This window comes from Camelus bactrianus, chromosome 11 (genome assembly GCF_048773025.1).
Source record: "Camelus bactrianus isolate YW-2024 breed Bactrian camel chromosome 11, ASM4877302v1, whole genome shotgun sequence".
Taxonomy (NCBI): Eukaryota; Metazoa; Chordata; class Mammalia; order Artiodactyla; family Camelidae; genus Camelus; species Camelus bactrianus.
This window is the reverse complement of record NC_133549.1, coordinates 22,635,879-22,657,318: the sequence shown is the minus strand read 5'-3', so window position 1 is coordinate 22,657,318 and position 21,440 is coordinate 22,635,879. Positions and strand designations below refer to the sequence as shown.

At 57.3% G+C, this 21,440-nt stretch overlaps 1 protein-coding gene across 8 annotated transcripts in view; it reads right to left on the bottom strand.

Moving 5' to 3' along the window:
- CTBP2 (C-terminal binding protein 2) overlaps positions 1-21,440 on the bottom strand; it is a 152,460-nt gene that overhangs the window by 7,823 nt on the left and 123,197 nt on the right. For 7 of the 8 annotated variants that reach the window (XM_074373420.1, XM_074373418.1, XM_074373419.1 and 4 more), the window contains 3 exons: positions 5,601-5,755; positions 5,100-5,244; positions 22-228 (listed from right to left, as the gene is read on the bottom strand). In XM_074373420.1, the coding sequence (XP_074229521.1) occupies positions 22-228; positions 5,100-5,244; positions 5,601-5,755 (507 nt within the window). Of the gene's footprint in view, positions 1-21; positions 229-5,099; positions 5,245-5,600; positions 5,756-11,455; positions 11,529-21,440 lie in introns of those variants that run through there. The other variant, XM_074373423.1, reaches the window with a different exon arrangement.

The following is a 21,440-nucleotide window of genomic DNA, read 5'->3' as shown; positions in this document are numbered from 1 at the left end:
GGGCGGAGCAGCTGCACGTACCGAAGCCAATGAGGCCCAGCGTCTCCCCACGGATGCGGGCTGCTCCCGACGCCACCTCCCGGATCTGCTCGACGCTCTGTACCCGCGTGCCTTCCCGCAGCGCCTGGTACAGCCACGTGTTCCGCCGGTAGAGATTGAGGATGTGGCAGATGGTGGAGTCGGCCGTCTCCTCCACTGCTGCGGACGGGATGTTGCACACGGCGATCCCTGGAAACACAAGGGCGAAGACGGGATGAGAATCCCCTGGAGTTCTAGGGGAAGCTCCAGGGCTCCCAGTCCACGCAGCTGAGGGACGAGGGATGGGGGACGGGGCAGAATGAGCCCACTCGGCCACTAACTGCAGGTGTGGCCCTGGGCAGGTCAGGGTCCCTTATCACCAGATGCCTGCTTGTCACCAGGAGGACACAGACCCTCTGACTCTGATGCTCAGGGGCCTCGAGCCCCAACATCCCTCCCAAACAACAACGTGTGGCTCAGCCCCCAGCCTCCCACTGACCCCATGTCCTGCCCACCCAGTGCTTCCGGACCCCATTCTCTGCGAAGCAAGCAGAGGGCAACTGGAGTGGGGAGGCGGCCAGCTCTGACCACCACCCACACCCAGTGCCAGGAAAGCTGTAAACCTGTGAACCCCAACGTTCAGTCCTGGAGTGGCGGGAGGCCAGTGTACAGGGCTCCCCCCTGACAGGCCATGGGGTCCAGAAGCCCAGAGACTCCTTGAGATGCACCGTCTGGGGTCCTCCCCACAGGGTGGGGCTGGGGTAACAGAGACTGGCTCTTTGTTTTATGGTATTTTAAGTGTTTTATGGTATTTTAAGAGTCTAATGCAATAAACATGTCATTGCTTGTTTTTTAAAAGAATGAGAAAATTTAGAAGCTAACACCTTCACCCCAACATGGGCCCGTGGGCTGCACAGCATGGAGCTGATGTCTGAATCCAGCCCTAATCACCATCCTGCTCAGGAAGAAAGAACACAGAGCAGACAGGGTACCTGCCCTGCTTTTTGAAAGGGACTTTAGGGCTGAGAGCAGCTGGTGGAGATGAGCCCTCCGGCTGTGTGAGGAACAGGGGCCTGAAGCCGAGGGGCTGCAGGGAGAACTGGTCCAAGTCTCAGGCAGGAAAGGCCCGGGCGCTGACCTTCCTCAGTGGGGGGGTGTTTTAGGGAGGGATGGGAATGCTTGCCAGATGTGGGAGGGGTGGGCACACAGAGGGCCGGGCTGGGGACAGTCCCCTCCTGCTGCCCACCACGCCTAGGTCTAGCTAGCCCCTCACCAGGGATGGGGCTGCATGGCGGGGGCAATTTGGTTTGCCAGTCAAGCAACTTTCTGAGGGACGTTGCTGTCCAGGCAGTGTGGTGGCCCGGCTCACAAGGCTCCCTCTTAATCCCAGGTTTGGGACCCAGGGAGAGACACCCAGGGACGCAGGGCCAGGCCACCTGTAAGGCAGCCCTGCATTCCGCTGTCTTCTCAGGGCGGGGTCGGGGCAGAGATCACCTGCAGCTCCCTGGACAGAAAACCAGACCAACCGTGCGGAGCATCCCTTCTAGGAGCTGCACCGTCCCCCTTACGAGGTGCCCAGAGGCACAGAGTCCCAGGGCCACCCTCAGGAGGACAGACAGCTCTCAGAGGGCAAGCTCCTCCAGCACAGCGCCCCCCCGGCCCCACCTGGCCACAGCCACGGGCCAGGGGGTAGTGTCTGAGATCCAGGTGGACAAACTTTCCATGAGCTGGAGGTCAATCATCTTACGAACACCCACTTGCTTTGAAATCACCAAGCACAGAATCGGGGCTAGACTAGAAATCTCGGGATCACTAGACAGATGCAGGCAGACACCAGAGGTTTAAGAAAATCTTCTGGCAGTTGGGACAATTTTCGTTCCCCCATGGGGATCCATCTGTTCCCATGGGGAAGGTCCACCAGTAGGACAGCCGAGTGTGGACCGTCTACTGCAGACACAGCCAACTGCCTGGGCCCAGGGGACTGGTGGCGCCTGGGAGGCAGGACAAGACGCGATGAAGCCAATGAAAGAATCCTCGGGGCCATGAGATGAAGTGTCGATCAGCCCACCCAGCAGATGAGGAACTGAGTGGAGACATCACTCACACTAGAGGTTTTAAATTTAGCTCCTGGCTCTGTGTGGGGAGCCTGAGACCAAGGTCTGGGAGAGCGGGTACCCGGGCTTGGGAAACAAGGACTGGGAGGGGCACTGCCGGCCTCCTTTGGGACCTCCTCCCTGATGGCAGAAACGCCAGAGGCCAGCCCACCCTGCCGAAGGGGGTTCCTATTCAGTCTTCATACTTTCAAGGTGATTCCCCAAATACCATCAGGACCAGCTGCCAGCGCTCGCAGAGCAGCGCTGCAGCCCGCATGGACCCCAAGGTCCAGACCCAACAGCCGAGTTGCTTTTCCTCTCAGTCCACGCTTTTGCTCTTTGCTCCAACGCCTTCTGAACTGGACCAGACTGGACAGCAGACTAATGCGAAAGGCTCACAGAGCGAGAATGCTCAGCCCGTGTCCTGGGCCCTGGCTCTCTCTAGCACCTTCCACCTCCCGCTGCTTCTTCCTGGGCCTTGGGGTCACATCACAGACAGGGAAATCCTCTACCAGCCCAGGCATCGTCCTCACCCGCGGCAGGTGGCCCTGGGCCCCGATGGCTTCATGAACGGCCCACGTGCGCTGGAGGGGAGCTGCCCGCCTGGGCCACACAGCCCGGGCCCGGACCTCGTCAGGAGGGGCAGAGCCCTGAGTCGCCTGCTCTTCTGTCCTCGTTACGGATCAGCCGACCGAACGAGCTGCGAAGGGCATCTGGAGACCAAGGATGGCTGGACAGACAGACACCCACTTTCCTTCTACGGAGTCCACATTTGAAAACTGCTCTTCAAAATGGCCCAGCAGATGTCCCCCAAGCAGCTTCCTTATCAGACTGGAACAGAGTCAGTGAAAAGGCCACCGCAGACATGCCGTTTACATCTTTCAAAACTGGCTGTCCTCTGTGGGTGGACTCTGGGAACCCGGCCTCCTTGACCCGGGCCCAGCCCCTGCCTGCGGGTTCGGCTTCTGCAACTGCAGAGACAGGAAGTTTCACTTGCCAGCACCTCCCATCCTTCCCTAGAGAGAAGTGGTGGGGTCCCGGGAAGGAAGTCCGATGTCACAAACACCGCAGGCTGGGGTGTCGCAAGGGGCAGATGCTGTGGGGACGGGAGGTGTGTGAAGGGAAAGGACCAGAGAGTCTCTTGGTGCTCAAGCCACATTCTCCGTCTCTGCTGGAACGTGGGATTTCAGCTCAAGAGCACAAAGAACATTTGTTTTCAAACAAAAACATTCTTTCGGTGCCAGGAAAAAATAGAAAATTTTAGTTTATATTAGACATGCTTCTGAAGACTCACGTCCTCCGAAGTTTCTTTGTGGCAACAAAGAGGGGCTCAGAGTGATGCCGGGGCTGGAAGCAGAGGCTAGGGCGGACGTGGGGAGCCACCACTACCCCAGGCCCCGTAATGAGTCTGGAATCCAGTGTGACCCCTTCTCTCGTACAGGGCCAGACAACCCCTGGTGGGGCTGACATGATGGGGTCTGGCTGAGGGGGGCACCCAGAAAAACTGGGATCAACCTGAGCCACCTGCTGCACAGCTCCCCACTTCCAGGATGGGGGAGGGGAGGAACAGCACCCTCGGGGCAATGACCACCCCCCACCCCCTAAGGGGCAACCCCAACCTGCTGCAGCCACGTTCCCAGACCACCTGCCACTTCGCAGAGCAGCCGGGCCCCAATCACCAAGAACCAGACCGGACTCAGCACCACTTAGAAAAGGCCCCACCATGGCCCCGGCTCCCCATCCTGCTTGTGCTCACAAGACTCACCCTGCAGCTCACGTACGTGAGCACGGCCCCAGTGCAAGGCAGGGAACAGACAGACCTCTAACACAAATCCCTGCCCCTCAGTCCATCCCCTAGGCTGGGACCTCAGGAAGGAGCCAAAGCCCAGCGGGGTTCCTGCGGCTGAAGAGGCAGCAGGCAGGTGTCTGTGGGCTGTGGCCAGAACTGTCAGGTCACACGCTTGTCGATGCCCGAGCTCAGGCGTGATGCTGAGCTGACCGTGCAAGGCACTGCATACCCAAGCCTGCCCCTGGAGCCCCAGGGCTGAGGAGCTGACTAGGGGTGGGGCAGGCAGGGGCATAAAAGCCTGGGTTCCCAGCCATTTTGCCGCCCCTCTTATCAGCCTCATGGCTTCAGGGCACCGGGCAGACCACAGCCCTCCACACCAGGTGCAGGGGGCAGGACTAGCTATTTCAAAATCAGAGCAAGGATGGTGACCAGAGAGGGGCTTGTCTAGAAGGACGTTCTTGGCCCCTCCAAAGACAGAACAGCAGCCTGGGGACCTTTCCTATCGAAGCTTGGCCCCTGCTGCCCCTGCAAAGGCACCTTGCACTCAGAGTCCACACCAGGTGCCGGGACAGGGAGGCCACCACGCCAAGGCCCTCTCTCAGGGTGCTGGCAACCAGAGGTGTGGAAAGCAGCTGGGAGCCCTGCCTTGGGGTGTCCTTGGGTGTCCCATCTGCTACCTCTGCTCCTCTTTGCACACCCCTAAAGGCAAGGGCTGGGCAGGAGGTGCTGGGCGGTGGTCCGCCTACACTGGCACGACCTTGGGAAGGTTCCTGTGTGGATGGCAGCCCTTGAGGGGATGGCTCCATCCCAGGACTGGAGGAGACCCAGACATGGGGCCTCCTCCCGCCCTGGGAACCCGGAGCTGTGTACCCAGCACGGGTAATTTCAGGGTGATGGGTCCGGGCCGGCCAACACAGGTGTGTGGCTACTCACACCATCCCCTCTGCAGCGATGGGCCCATGGCTCATCTAGCCTCAGGTCCTCCCCAAGTGAGACCACCCAGCCCAGCTGCACAGGCACCAAGGTAGGACCTCCAAACTCAGCAGGACTATTTGGAGGTGTGCCTGGCAAGATGCCCTCTGGAAGCAGGCACCTTCCTACAGCCAGAAGCCAGCACTGCGTGGTCTCTGTTCTCTGCTCGGGCTGACCCCTGCCCCCCACCCCGCCAGGCACCCACCAGGCACCTGCTGGGCACTCACCGAGCTCGCCTGCCGCCTTGATGTCCACGTTGTCGTAGCCGCTGCCTATCCGCACGATTACTCTCAAGGCCTTGAACTTCTCCAGGTCCTCCCTGGTGAGGGTGATGGTGTGGTACATCATGGCGCCGACAGCCTCGTTTAAAACCTGTGACAAGGTGGGGAGAGTGCAGATTGGAGGCCCCCACGCCGTTGAACCTGGCACAGATTTCAGCAGGACAAAAACCAGCTAGGCCATTGTCTGTGTTGACAGCTTCCCCCAGGTGGGTGGCCCCTGGTTGTGCTCTGGGGGCTCACTGGTGACTCTGGGTGGTACAAGGGGGAGGGGGAGGGGGGGTGTGGTCAGGGAAGGCTAACTGGTGAGAGGGACTGGCCAGCAGAGACCTGAGGATAGAAAGAGGGGCAGTGTCAGGGCAGCGGCGGCACCAAGCACGTGCTTGCTGGATGCCAAATGCTGCCACCTGACCGGGGGGGACCAGGCCCGGCAGGCGGGGAGAGGCCCACCTTCTCGTGGATCTCCTGGGTGGACTGTGCGTCACAGAAGGCCACGGTGGCCAGGTCCTTCAGGATCGGCATCTCTACGGTGCAGTCTCTGCCGTCGAGCAGCGCCACCAGGGGGCGGGGGTGCAGGGGGCCGTTCATGATCTGGGGGCGGATACCTGTGAGGAGGGAGGAGGAAGCGGTGGGTGTGCAGAGTGGACTGCCCCCCACCTGCAGTGAGGTACTGCCACCCTGCCATCCACACACCTCCTCCTGGGACAGCTCTGGGACAAGGCTACGGTGCGGTCTGCTGGGCCTCCGTATGTGGCCACACATGCAGCCCACTGGGAAGCGCCGGGGTTCTAGCTCCGCTGCCATCTGGGACTCAGGCCCAGGAGTCCCATCGCGCCCAACTGCTCCTGCCACCAGGGCAGCACAGTGGCCGCCCGTCCGCCCCGAGACCACTAAGGCCCAGAGACCTTGCAGGTACCCGAGGGGGCCTGGCCCACGGCTGCCTGAAGCCGAAGCAGGCTCCCCTCGGCCCCACCGCTGTGCCTCCGTCCCCAGCTGTCCCCACTGCCCTCCAGACAGGCACGAGGGGCTAAAATGAAAAGGCAGGGACAAGACAAGGTGGCAGCATCCCACGGGGGCTCCCTGGAGGAAACCCCTGGGGAACAGGCGCCCCCTCACCTGGGCCAGGTGAGGAGCCAGTCTGAGGCAGCTGTGAAGGCGAGTGTGTCTGAGGGCAAGGGGCTTGCTGGGGCCTCAAAGAGCAAATGGAAGTTCTCAAAGGACCACGACTAGCACCGCTTGTCAGCTACCGAGACCAGCCAGGGGCAGTTCACGTCTAGTTCGGGAGGGTAGGGGCTGCCTCAGTGCAGACAGCGTGGCTGCGAGGTCTCCAGCCCAAACAAGGAGGGCAGCGCGTCTGCCCTGACACGTGGACCCACCGCGAGGTGCGCACAGGGGCCCGGAAGCAGCCTGAGCCCCAGGCTGCTCATCCTCGGTGACCGGGAAGCAGCATTTTCTAAGAAAACCATTCCTTTCAAGTTCACACTGGAAGGTCTCAGATTTTGGCCCCAATGTTGAATCACCATGATCCAACCCCTGGGCACGTGAGAACCACCCTGGACTTCTGGAGACAGTGCAACACCGAGTTGGCCGGGACAGGGCAACTCCCATTTTCTCATCGAATCAGAAGTGTCTCTGACGTCACAAATTACAAGTCAGAACAGGACAGCTGTCAGATGTTCAAATACACCCTGATCGTGGCCACTGTACCAGGGCGGGGCTCGGCCCATCTTGTGTCCTTCCTCCCGCACGGAACCTACTCGTCCTCTTCTCTAGTGGCCACCGTGGCCCCCAGGCTTGATCGGGCTCCCACGGGCCAAAGAGGAGCTGATAACCCGGCTGCTCATCTGCGGGGCCTCCGCCTCCCAGCCCAGAACTGCCCGAGTTCACAACCCAGTCAGCCACACACTGGGGACAGAAGCTGAAAGAGGGACCCCCATTCCCCCCACCCCCAGTCTGGAGCTGTGGGCACGTTCCCATTAGCGATGCCCGCGGAGGGGTAGGCCCCTGGGCACCCGCACGCCCGCTGCCCGGAGCGGCACTCCCGCGACTCAGCTGCAGCATCGTGGGACAATCATCTCTTTGAATGCGGAGCAGAGAAAAGGCTTTTTTGTCCTGGTCTCAGAAGAACGGGCAAGGGTGGCTGGGGGAGCAGGCCACCTCTGGGCTGGGGCTCGCAGGTGATGACAGTCCCTCCAAGCCTGTGAGGGGCAGCTGAATTCCTACTGCCTCCTCAGGACCCGGGTCCCCAAACTGGGGACTCCAGGTGACAGGGAGCCCCAACATCCTCTGTCCCGAGCAGGAATAGGGCTCCTCTACCCACGTCCTCACTAGTTCTCAACCCACACAGAAGGCGAGGAACACGGCATCAAGGCTGTTTGTTTACTGGGGTCCCTTGCTAGCATCCCTCTGCCCAACTGACAGGTCCACGAGAGGGTGAAGTGCTGTGTGCAAATGGGGAAAAGGTTCCCCAAAGACCAAGGGTGATGTCTTCAGACAGGACCCCTGGAGGCCCCCCTCCTAAGCCCCCAGCACAGGAAGTGGGGGAGCAGTCACTTCACATGGAGCGCTACACCCTCTCGCTTCACCACGAGAAAACACTGCCATCCTCTTTGACAGACAAGGAAACAGAGGAATAAGGTGGAAAGTACTTCACGGGAGGAAGAGGCTGCAAAGTGGGGCAGCAGGTGCCAACTCAGTGTCCACACACGGGAGCTCCTACTTCTTCCCCTTCTGCCACGATGACCATGAAGGACCCGTTCTCTCCGCCAGAGTCTTCCTCCTCTCCCCACACCCACTATGAAGCCCAAGGTGACTGTGTGGGCAGACACACTCACTTGCCCCAGGCTGTCCCTCCCATAGGGTGAAGAACACCCTGACTTCACTCCTGGGGGTCCTAGCAAGAGGGTTAATCAGACAATGTTTGCAAAGTTCACGACCACGACTAGAAATCTGAGTTGTTAATTAAAAAGCAACCACAGAGGAAAACGACAGTGGGCACAAGGCAGGCATCTGGAGAAGCGGAGGGGCCGTCACCACAACATGTCCATCTACAGCATCAACGCACGCATCTCGTTACCTGGGAAACAAACTCCAGGTTGCCTAGCGATCGCCTCCCTCCCCGACTTGGGTCGCCTTTTTCTTTGGCGAAACCCACCCTTTGCCCTCGTTCCAGCTGGGCACGCAGAACGCCGCTGAGGCCGGTCCACGAGACCCACAGGCTTCCCCACGGAGGCCCCAGGCTTGGGTACCGACTGTAAGCTCTTTATGGTGAGGCAGGAAACGAGATGTGGCAGGGATCATGCTGCTCGGGCTGCTCGGGCTGGGGAAGGATGCTGAGTGGGGACAGATGGGTGGGTGGGGGGGTGGGAGCAGATGAGACTCACAGGTGTCTTGCATGAGGGGCAGAGACCACAGTGTAAGGCTGCTGAGGACGGGCTCTGAGGGGCCACATGAGACCCCAGTACTGAGGCTGAGACAGCTTAGCCAGCCAATGCCAAGGTTCGCTTCTATAAAGAAAGGGGCTGTGCTATCACACACGCTCCCTCAGTCCCAGAAGGGACCCACCCACCCACACATCTCGGAATCCAGGTGAATTCAGCCACCATGCCCAGCACCCTCATCTGTCCCTGTGGTCTCACTGGAGTCAGAGGCAGAGGGTCCCAGAAGACCCCGGGAAATGCCAGGAAGGTGATGCTGCAATTAGACATTTTATCTCACCTCACATTAATCAACATACCCTTCAATGCCTCCGCTAATATGAACAATTTTAAGTCTATTAGGATACAACTGATACATTATGGATTAAGATGGCAAGTGGCCCTTTAAAAGAGACCACGGAAAACGGGGTGCCAACTCGGGGGCTGGCTCCCCAGGTTGGAGGGGGTGCTCTATTCCTTCTATGGTCAGGAGAATTTAGGGGAGAAAGGCAAGACACAATGTTTAACAAGAATTCACTAAGAACTGGGGTTTGTTATCAAAAGCTAGGCTACTAACTACTAGACACAGCACAGCCCCAAGGAACAAACTCCACAGAACTCAAGACTGCCAGGACTCAATCAGTGTTGCTCTCATTCCCATTTTGCAGTTAGGGAGACAAGCTCCCAGTGACCACATCCCACACCAAGGAACAAAAGGGGAACAATTACACAGCACCGGGGACCCAGCTGAGTCTGTGGAAGCAACTGCTGATGAGGGTCAGAGGGTCTTGGTGGCCCTCTGGTCAGAATGACCGTTCCCTTTGTACAGCCTCCCTTCCCACTGATGAACTTGTTCTATCCATTTTAGAACCGTTGCAGCTGCAAGCAGGCACATCACAGAACTGTATCGGTGCACGGCTTCGGACAGCCTGTCCAGTGTTAACTTTGCAGGGCAGAAAACACAGGCGACTCCCCTGGCGCCAATTACCTGCTTGGTTTCAGGCTTGCCTCTGCACAAGCCGAGGTGCAGTGCCCCAGCTCGAGCCCGGCTCTGACACTTGCCCCCGGGCCTCGTATTGCTTAGAGCTGCAGCTGCACCCAAGTACTTGTGAAATTAAGAGACCCTCAGTGGAAAACAAAGAAAACACCAAGCTGAGTTGCTAGAGTTTTGTTTAAGAGTGGCCAGTGGTCCAGGGGATGTCAAGCCCAAAGGCCTCACGAATTGGAAAGAGGAGGTCCCCAGGGAGGACACTGGTAGCTTTCTAGCCACCCGACCTTGATGCCACCTTACTTGGATGGCAGCACCAGATTTCTCTGCGGGAGCTGCTCCTTGCCCAGGGGACACAGGCCAACGGGGCTGCAGCAGCCAAATGGGTGATGTGGTCCGGGCACGCAGAGCCGCCCTGTGACCTTTCCGGACACTGTGTGAGCTCAGTCGACACCTTCTCCACAGAACCACACATCGTTTCCCAAGGTCTGAGATGGTTTCTGTTGAAACTCAAGAAGCGAACTGTCTCAGGGACATGATTTTGCTGCTTCTGAATTTCAGGAATTGAGCAGTTTTACCCCAAAGGACAGTGGCTGCAATAATGGTGTTTGACCCAGGGGGCAGAGAAGCCCCTTTTAACAACCGAGCAGATTTTATGAAGCATCCCAACACCGCAGCAGCCTCAAAACCCCAACGCTAGACTGGCCAGGACCGCGGGGTAACAGTCACAGGTAGGGAGGGTTGACGGCCCCGCCTGTGAGGGTCACTGCCCTGCTCACCGGGCAGGGGATGGCCAAGTATGGTGGGGCTGCCCCCTGAGGGCCCCACAGGACGCACACATGGGGCTGGGACCCTGAGGGCAAAGGACCTGCCAAGCAGCCCAAATGCACTGCTGCTCAGGGGTCAGAGAACACAGTCTTGCAGGTGGGATGCAGCAGGGAGCCTCTGGGTCCCAAAGGCAGTTGCTGGGGTTCTCTGGTTGGCACAACAGTTGTCTTGACAGCTGACATCAGAACAAGGACCTGGAAAGGTCTACAGACAGGAGACCCATGCAGGCCTCAGAAAGACCGAAGACAAAAATGCACTGCCCTGCATTCTCAGCAGGACGCTCTGGAGCAATCAACCAACTGGGTCACAGCCCCCAGGGCCTGCAAGGTGTCTGGAGGGAGAAGGCAGCACACCTAAATCCCTTCCTCACGTGCAGGTGGCCAGGGTAGGGGCGGGAGGCACAGCCCACACTGCCCAGGGGGCCGGGCTGGGCGGGGCAGGGCCTCAGCAGCCCCGCATCTGCAGGTCTCTAGCCTGGACCACTTTACAAGGCTCTGGTCACGTCTCCCACCCCACCAAGAACAGCTTCCCCTTAAATGCAGCTGCTCCCCAATTAAAAGGCCACTTCCCGCCACACAGCATGGCCTAACCCTTAGTTTCTGGACTCAGCAGCCCCGATCTCTCGAAGGCTAGACGCAGAATCAGACTGGGGGTCTGAGAAGCGGCCTAGTTCCCAGGCCTGCAGCCCCACAATTGGAAGCTGAAACTTACGACTGGAGCCAAACGGGGAATCAGATGCTGACCTTGGGGCATAAACCAGGAGCCCCTCTCTGAGACTCGGCTTTAAACTCGCAAACACACTTCTGTTGCAGGGTCCACCCGTCCAGCCGGGGCCCGGGGTGGCAGAACCCTGTCTGGAAAAGGAGGCCGCAGAGCTTTGTGTCGAGGTGAGAGGCCTCCCTTGCTTTGTAAACATGTTTATCCACGTTATAAAAACTGTTCTAAACTGTCAACAACAAATGTTCGGCAGTTGGCTGGAGTTTATTCAGAAAGCAGATCTGGAAAGTGAGCAAAGGCAGTGACTGTCCCTGGATATCCCGGGAGGTGCCCACCCCCACAGGAGCTCCCCTCACCTTTCAGGTTGGCCTGGGTCAGAGGGCGGCTGCAAGGCAGTGATTCGTAATCAAACATGTGCTGCTAAGCCTGGCACTATTTTAAGGTTTAAAAAAAAAAATGTCGTTACCATTGGAGATCTCGCCTTTCTTTCCATATTACTATCTGCCTCTTCATCTGGAAAACAAGCTTTTCTCTGCAGTGTCCCTGCAGCTCTCCCAGGACGAGGGAGCTGTGTCCACATCCTTCCCACACCTCCAGGCCGGCCTCGGATGCTGCCGGGCCAGTTTGATTTTGGAAACTTGGCTGTGCACAGAGATGCGTGTGCTCCTTGTACAGCAGAGAACCCGATCCTTCTCAGATTGCCTCGTTTTGCACCCAACAAGCACCCCAACGCCCCCAAGAGGCATCCTCCTCCCTGTATCCTGCCCTGAGCAGCGTGGAGGCACGTCCTTTCTGGCCGGCTCAAGATCCTGGGCAGAAACAGCTCTGGATGGAGGTGATGACCCGGGAACGATGCACCTACAGCCTGGGCGCTCAGGACCGAGAGCGCTTTCTGGCTTTAGGTCTTGCTAGATAAAAATCACAGCGTGCTCCTGGCTGAGGCAGGAGTAAAGGGCAGGCACTGAGGTGGACACTGGCCCATGGCTTTTGGCTGCTGAGGCTGCCCTCTCCAAAGTGGACCCTAAGGTCCGATCTGTCCTCACTCCTTCCCAGTTCCTTACTGCCAAACTCTGACACGTGGGCACTGGGCCTGGTTCTAGGGACCCAGAGAGGAACCAGGTGTGGTCACTCCCTCAGGTAGCTCTAAACACACAGGGAATCTGGCTTATGGAAGAAATAGCTTTCCTCCAGGTGCCTCAAAATCAGGAACACCAAGTCAGTTTGAATCAGGACAAGATGCGGAAGTCAACTATAAGTTAAATTGGAACATCTCAAAATTCAATTCAGGCTGACGCTGAATGGCCATAACGAACCTTGGTGTATTCAGGACTGAAGAAGAGGAGAAAGTAAAGCAAACCTGGATGAGGAATACAAATGAACCACCACTTTTCTCCTCCTGTGCTCATGGCAGGCATCACTAATTGATCCCAGCACTCTTGGCCTTAAAGTCCCCGTTGACCCCAATGCTCAGAAGGCCGCCCTACAAGGCTCGTTAAAATCTGCTGGCCATGCTTACGTGAGCCCAATCCCCTCTTGGAGGGTAAAGGAAGGTGAAGGTCAACGTCCCACACATTACACCAACACTGTGAGCCTGGGAAGAAGCAGAGAGACGAAGGGATGCCCCAGGGGAAGGACGCAGAGACGCTTCCCCAAGCCAGGAGCAGCCCTCAGTGTGCAGCTGGGCCTCCGCAGTCGCTCCAGGACTGCTGTCTGTTCTGCTGAAAAGGGTGGGCTTCTGGGGAGGAAGGGGAGAGAAGCCTCAGAGTGGGGCTGGACCCTGTGGCGGGTTTCCCGGTTCACACCCACCTCCTCACAGCAAGGGGCTCGGCTGTGCCTGGCACTGTCCCGCAACCACCTGTGACCCGTAGCTCTCAGACGTCTCCCCTGGAACACCTTAGAACCCCTATCTGATGCTAGATTTTATGATCTGGTCACTGGGAGCCCTGTGTCATCTCCCCTTCTCCGGAAGGGAGCTTTCTTTGTTCTGCAGGTAGGGCACCAAAGCCCGGGCGGGGGACAGGGTCCGTGGGGCGCCTGAGGAGTGAGCACAGGCCAGCTAACCTGAGCTCTGCAGCGTCACCACACCAAGCCATCTAGAGCCTTGCCCGGCAGAAAATGATTTCACTCGACCCTGACTGAGGGCTAGTCTCCAAGCCACATTCTAGAAAAGCAGCAGGACTAACGAACAAGACAGAACAACCTGGCCTGCTGTCCTATGCTGGGAATAAAAGAGGTGAAATACGTTCTAAAGAAAGCGATGTCTGTGCCACCGCTGTGTGCACCAGGCAGACCTTGTGGTAGTGTGCTTCACAGATACCGTGCTCTTTTCTTTCTAAACAAATGGAAGGTTTGTGACACCCTGCACGGAGTACATCTGTTGGCACCATTTCCCCCAAAGCATTATTTTATAATTAAAGTGTGTATTCCACGCCCCCCTGCCCCCGCAACGGAGGCCCTGGGGATTGAACCCTGGACCTCATGCATGCCAAGCATGCACTCTACCACTGAGCTATACCCCGACCCTGGTATGTATTTTTTTTTAAAAGACATAATGCTATTATTGCATGCTCAACGGACTACAATATGGTGTCAACATAACTTGAACACGCACTGGGAAACCAGAAAATTCAGGACTTGCTTTATCTGCGACACTCACTTCAGGGCGCTGGTCCGGAACAGAACCCAAGTTAGCTCCGGAGCATGCCCGCGCAGGCATCGCTCGCGTGCTCCCTCGTGGTGAGCGGTACAGCCGGGCAGGAAGAAAGCTCAGCACGATCACGGCGCATCCAGCCCTCCCCTTACACTAGGACCATCAGCAGCTTGAATGCTGTCTGGTCTCCCAAAGTCGGGCTCCTCCACTGAGCTGTCAGTGTACTAAACACCACCGCACTGGCACGTTGAGAGGTGAAGGGCATAGGCGTCTGGGTTACATCTCAATAAAGCTATTAAGAAAAAACACAAGTCTGGGCAAATCTGGTCTCACCAGGCCCTCTACGCACCCAGGGGCTGGGCTGTTGGGGGCGCCCTACACTTAGCTGAGTGTGCTCCAGGGGGTCTGGTTTTAAGCCACTCTTCAGTGGCTTAAATTTTACTGTCCTCTGCACAGTCAGCTGGAGGCTCGGGCCATGGGAACACCTTGGTAAGTGGATTAGTCTTAAATAAAACATGGGTCTTAGTGAGTCATGGCCCTTCAAGTGCCACGCACTCAGCACCTCCCTTGTAGCTCAGGTAACAGCTGGACGGAGAGTTGCCCAAGCAGGAGGCTCACAGGCTCCCGAGTGCCCAGGCTACTATCCCCTCCACACTCGGCGCTTGCCAGGTGACCACTGCTAACTGTGTGTCTGTGCACATGCATGTGCACACATGCGAGGTAGCTCCTGCAGTGGAGCAGAGGTCTAGACTTGGGGGAAGCACATCATCTAGTTTAAAAAAAAAAAAAAAAAAAGCACACCTTCTGCACCTCCAGAAAGACAAGGATTCGTTGTTGTTTGAACCGGTCTGTTAGAGGAACGCAGGGAACCTGTCCCGGCAGCCTGAACTGCACAGTGCCCACACTACCCCGGGACTGAACAGAGCAAAGTGACAGATGCTCTTCCTTTTCCCAACGGAGCCTAAAGACAAAACCAAGAACCATTTATCACTTGTACACGATACTCTCTTAGACACTCACGTGCTGGCCGTCTCCAAGTCCAGATGCCCCTGCCCTGCTGCACTGGACGGGCCCTTTCCAGGGTGGCTCCTGGTCTTGAGTGTCTGTGCCCCGTCACCCTCACCAGTCTCAAGGCGGGCGCTGCATGCCCACGTCGGGCAGGACACCGCGGTCAGCCCACTAACGGCATGAATCACCTGCCCCGACCCCGCTCCAGGCGAGTGTGTAGATGGGCCTGGCACCCAGCGGATGGGCTTTGACACAGTCGGGATAGAGAGGCCAGGGAAACCCCTGGAGGGACTGCAGCCAGGCAGAGGACACCCACTCTTCTTGGTGCCTGGAAGGGCCGTTCCTGCCAAACCCCCAGAAGCAGCAGCAGCCAGCAGGGCAGGTGCCTGGGGTCCTGTGAACCTGGAGCAGCTGTGGAACAACGCTGCCCTGTGGGCTCACCTGGCCAAGGTCCTGCTGGGGCCACAGCGGACGTGTCACTAGGAGGGCTCAGCGCCCAGGGGGCGCTCCTGGGTTGCGGCCCCTGTGGTTGGCTTGTCCCCTGGAATCAGATGGACCGACTCCACCAGCGGCCCCGAGGAACAGACGACATGCCCTCCCCGCTAAAGGGCCGTGGAGAGCCTGGCAGACCCAGGCTTACTTTCCTGACTGTATCGCCTGGGCCAAGGGCCCCGAAAAACCGAACATCGCCCTGCTTCTTGGCTGCGGCACCCACCAAGCCGGGATGGAGACAGGCAGGCCGAGGCTTGCAGCTAGTTCAGTTGTTCACGTGGCCCTAAAACCCAAAAGGAAAGTGATTCTTAAGGACCCTCTAACAGGCTTGCTGTCCGGTGGGCCGGAGGCCAAGTGCGCTGCCCTCAGGCCCCAGAGCAGCCAGGAAGCTAATTTTCCCAAGCACGACAGCTGGTCGGACGGCCCCGCCCTGCTCTTTTCCTCTATGACTTTAAAAAAAAAAAAAACTAACAACTTCTAAAGTATTCCAGGCTCAAAGCCCAGTTCACAGGAAAACACCAGAACCCATCACAAAGTCATATTTATTCCCTCAAAGAAAAAGCATCTAATAGAAAAATCCCAGCAGGGAAGCTGGTTAGGTTGAGAGGTCAGCTTTAAGCACTGCAGACGGAGAGGAGACGGACTGGTCAACGCTGTCTGCTGCTGGTGACAGCATTCAACCCTCCAGACAGAGCCCCTGCAACTGGGAAGAATTGCCACGTCCCCGGGACTTGGCAATGCCCACTGGGGGCTGGACTGAGGAAGTAGCAGACACCCGGGAGAGGAAGTCAGCTGCCAGCTGCAGAGGAAGCCCAGCCGGGCTCCAAACTTGTGCCTGCGAGCTTAGCAACTTCCAATGGATGAGGCCCTAGTAAAAATCTTAACACACTGAGAGACAGGCAGGAAGCTGCCACTAGGTAGTGAAGCCTGTGAACAGGAAGGGGCAGTTGGGGCACCATGGGGAGGTAACACTGTAAATCTAGAGTTGATGCCGACTCTTTGGACATCTGGTCAAGGGCAGGAGAAATTCCGCTCCCGACTGCTCAGAAAAAGTTTTTTTCCTAAGAGATGGGTTCATTGGTCCCATCTTAGGTACAAATGTGAGCCTTTCAAGTGATCTCAGTTCCCTCTTTACTTTGGTTGCTAGGAAGCTCAGGGTGAAATTCCCACTTGTCCTCATGCATAGGAGTGCTCTCCATATTCTGGCCCTATCACCCAGTTTCATCTTTTCCTGTGCTTACTTTTTCATTTACTCAGTTTTACCCGTGTGTGTGTTAGAGCCCTTCCTGATAGCCAGCCTTAAATCCTCTTAGGATCAAAGAACATTTTACATTCCATTTAGTCACATGGAAGAATTAATTTCCTTGACTCTCCCAGAAGGTAGCACAGTACAGAGGAAAGGCGATTGGCTCTACAGCAGAGCAGCATGGGTCCCTGTGCAGCCCTGCAGGGCACCAGCTGGGGACAGGCAAGCACCAGTAGGTGCCCTTGGAGCCACACATGCAGATGTGCAAAGCCTGCCCGCCCAGGTGATGTGGTCCTTGGAGCTTTCTGGGGGGTGAGTGGGGCCCATCACCCCAATGTCACACTTGGGGAAGTGAGCCTTGGAGACCTCGGGACTCCTGCTCTGAAATCGCCCACTTTACTTCCTCTTGCTGACAAGGACCTAGGCTTCCAGATCCGGCTGGCATCCCCTTCCCCAACTTTCTACCATTGTAGAATTTCCCATGCTGTCTTAGCGTGCTGTGCTCACTGGTTCATCATGACACAGCGACCAAGCAAAAGTTTGGAGTCAGACAGGCGGGCTTGAAGTCCCTGCCCTACTGTGTGACCTGGGGAAGAGTGCTAACCTCTCTGAGCCTCAGATTTTTTCATCTTAAAATGAAAGGGTGAGGGTGAGATGCTTCCTGGGAATTCACATGGGATAATCCTGGTCAAATTCTACAGAATGGTGCCATTTACTATCACTTATTGGGCTGGGTAAGCCCTGGATTCACTCTCGGCCCCTCTAACCCCGGTCCTGGCAGAGGGCAAGAGGCACAGCAGGGGCAATGGGGCCTGGAGCCCCCCCGCCCTGCTGGGGGCGACGTTTTCCTGTGAAGTCCGCACTGGGGGGACTCACTCCCCACCGGCCCCACCACCACTTCACACCCCTGCGTGTGGAGCACAAGCGCCCAAGAGAGTTGTGCTTCTCCTCCCGTCCCCAGGAGCGCAGCCCTGAGACCTTATTTACTAGTACAAACTCCACCCAGGAGTTTTCTCACCCAGCTCTCCCACATTTAGAGAAGGAGTTGTTCCATTCACGTTTGCAAACCCTTCCTGCGATCAGTTCTCAAGCACTCTCGGCAGCACACATCCCCAGGCATCACCCACCCTCTCGGTGGGGACGAGCGTTTACAGGTTTGATTTCAGGCTCTCTTAACAATTTGGCAAAGGGTGTTTTATTCATTTGTTGAGCACCACTGTTTGGCTAAATTTAACTGCCTTGTACCTTTCTGCTCCTTGAGCAGAAAGGAGCGAGGAAAAGTGAACAGTCTTGTTTTTCTTTTTTTCTCCTTTACATGGAACACAACTAAAAAAGTCCTTTGTGTGAGCCAGCCTCCAGGGCGTGGGGGGTGCGGGGGGGCAACACACCCAGGAGCAGCACGTGGACTTAATGGCACCGCGGGTCTGTGTTGCCAACGTGGGCTGAGCAGTTATGGATGAAAGCATTACTTCCCTTTCATAAACTTAAAAAAAAAAAATCTTGTCTTAGGAAAGAACCTGTGAAATCACTTTAGAATTCTTGCCTCATATAATCCTGGAGGCCAAGAAACAGGTTCTAAGCACCTGAAAATCTTCCATATTAATTCGCTGGTTTTCGATTTTTAAAAAATTATCAATCTTCCTTACAAGGTTATGTCTCAATTTCTTCATCCAGCGTAGCTCCCCGACAGCAAAGCTAACAGTGCTGGGGTAACTGGGTGTCTGCACAAAGTAGAACCCACCCCTCCACCTCACCCACATTCAAGTCAGCTCAGGATGGTTCAAGAACCTAAATGTAAGAGCTAACACTTAGGGGCGGGGTGAGTGTAGCTCAGTGGCAGAGCACTTGCTCAGCACGGACAAGGTCCTGGGTTCGATCCCCAGTACCTCCTTAAAAAAAGAAAAAAGAGCTAATACCACAACACTCTTAGGAAGAAAACAGAGGCACAAATCTTCATGACCCTGGATGATGGCATCAAAACCACACGCACCCGGGGGAGGCGGGGAATAAACAGCACTTCATCAAAATTAAAACCCCCTGTGCTTCAAGGACAACATCCAGAAAGTGAAACGGCAATCGGAGAATGAGAAAATACCTGCAAACCAGGTGTCTGATACCAAGAGCCAGTGAGGACTTAGGGTGCTGGTTCCCGAGCCCCTCGGCCCACCCAGTAGAAGGTGAGCTGGAGAACCCCAGAGAGGGGGACGACACACTGGACACTCAAGAGCGAGAGGCGCGTGAGAGGGTAACGTGGTGAAGGAGCATCGGCTTCGCCTTGTCTCGGCCAGAGAACCGCACTGAGGCTCTTCTCTGGACTGGACTCAGCCACCTGTGACCCCTGCTCTGCGATCTTCCTGGAATCTGACTGGCACCGGGGACGAGACTGCCACGTCTTTTAAAGATTTCAGAGGCGGTCACCCCTGGAGGAGCTTGAGACCGGGAGGAGGTCAGATACAAGACTATTATCTAGAAACCAAACCCATGCCCAACGGCTACTTCCCGAAGGCAGCGGCCGGGGAGGCCCTGGTGGACGAAGCCCCACTCTTTTTACGTGGAGCTGCTTTCTACACCTGGATGACACATGCTCATCTAGAGACGAGAAGGCGTGTCCAGCCTGTGCTGGGCAGCTGGGGGCCTGCCCAGGACCCACGGAGAGGGTCAGGTGACCAGAACTCAGGCACAGCTGGCCACCGTCCAGCAGTAGCCTTGGCCCCAGCTTCCCCCGGGAGGACACAGACGAGTTCCCTTGAACTAACCTGCAGGAAAGCAAGGACTAGTTTCACTAATGCCCTTCTCTGGGGCTCACACCGCACTGGGCAGAAGAAAACCCACAGTGACCTCGGAGCCCTGCGAGTGGCCAGGAGTCCATTTCACCAGGGGGTAAAGGGGTGGGGGGTTGCCAGCTCATTAGGCACAGAACTTGGGGTTCAAACCCTCCCCACAGACCACACTCCTCGTACAATCACCGACACCCCTCCCCTGCAGAGGGGGTCTGAGCTGGGGCGGAGGGGGGAGGGGGAGATAGAAGAGGTGAGTTTACAGAAATGCCCAGACCCCTGGTTCAGTGAACGGGCCATCAGGCTTCACTATGACTGGTCCCTCCGCCCTAGCAGGCACAGCAGGGCCAAGTCCACACCCAGAAGGTCAGAGGAAGTAGCTGAGGGACACAGCTGCAGGGTAAGTCCAGCCCCAGGCCCAGTGCCTGAGAAGTGGCCAAGAGACAATGACGAGGGTGGAAGCAGGCCCCGCCGAGGGGGCGCCCTGAACAGGAGCACAGTGACCCAAAGAGCAAAGTCTGCCTCCAAACCCACTCACCCGCGCCAGCCCCGGAGACCAACCAAGCACAAAAGCAAGACAAAAGCCTGTCGATTCTACTGACCTTGGGCTTGCTTCAGGTGTTTGACTTGGAATGGCCTAGCTGTCAGCCCCCTGGAAGTACTCTGCTCCTCCCCAGAGCTCGATGTGGAAGGGAGGCTGAGGGGGCGAAGGGCCTCGGCCAGAGCTGGAGGAGAGTCCTGCTGGGATGAGCCCCCTTCCAGCTCCACGAGGCCAGGATTTCCTGACCGCAGAGGTACACGTCACTCCGCAAGGAAGCCTGGGAGACGCCCAGGGAGTCACAGGGCGACAGCCACCACAACCTTAGCGGCCCTCACTGGCCACATCGCCCCCCACCCCCACCCCAAACACACACAATCACCCCTGAGCTGATCTGGGCAGTGTCCTTGCCCTTGGCCTGACCACAACGTGCTGCGGCTCCCCAACACGTGTCCCTACCCAGGCCCTTGTTTTATGTCCTAGCAACTGTCCTTTTATGTATGAATGGGGGCGGGGTGTAAAAGCACCTGAAGACCAGGCTAGGGTGCACCTGCCCGTGAGCGGCAAACACCTGACCCAAGGCTTGGAACACAGCGGGGGAGGGGGGAGCGATGCTCAGGAACCCTGTCCTGCGGTCCTCCTTCCTTTACACGTCTCCCCAGCCAGGCTGCATGATCTCGACAACGTAATGCTCTTCACCAGAAGAGGTGGTGTCACCACCCCCCGGCTCTGTAGGGCCAGCTCAGGCGCACGGTCCCAACACCAGTTCCTGGATACTGACACGGAGGGGGCTGGCTGAGCCCACCTTTCTCGGGCGGCCTTTGCTTTGGAGGCAGGGGAATGGGTGGGATCAGTTGGCTTTGGGGCCTCAGGGTGGCCTCCTCCAGGCTGATGGTTTGAGGGTCATCACCCTCAAAACCAGTGAATCGTCTGGACCCCCGTTCTCCAGCACAGATCTACACGTGCAGAGGGTCCTTCCAACAAAATCAAGAACCTGGGAGGAATCACCAGGTGTGCGTGGGCCCAACACAAATGATCCTCTATTCTGATTCTGATGGGACTTCCTATAGGAGACCTGGCGTGTCCACCCGCAGTGTTGGAAACCAGTCCCACGATGTTAGCACCACATCAAGTTCTGCCACTTGAGTGACCAGTTCTGGTGACAGATGAACACTGTGACACCACCAGCCTCTCCTACAGCCCCAGTGAAAGCTGAGCACGGACACCCTGTCCTGTGCTGAAGGGTCTTTGGGCAGTGACCCCGGCAACTAGTTGCAGGTCACAAATGTACTTAATCAATGGAGTTGCATCCAGAAAAGTGCCTGGCAGAAAACAGAAAAGGCCCAGAGAGAGTGGGCTGGGGCTGCATTTCTCACATTTGAAGCTCTGGGCGCAGGGTCTGCTCCTCTGCGGAGCACCCCACAGCACTTGGGCATTGCTGCATTGGGGGGTGGGGGGGACGACGACGACGACAACCACGAGCTGCAGCACTGCCGTTTGCAGGATGCATCCTGCTGCATCTGGCACACGTTGGACGATGCGGGCAACAGCAAATCCTGGGCCGTGGTCGACACCATGTGATGTGGGGGAGGGGCGTCGCCGGTTACAGCCACTGCCAGAAGGTTCTGCA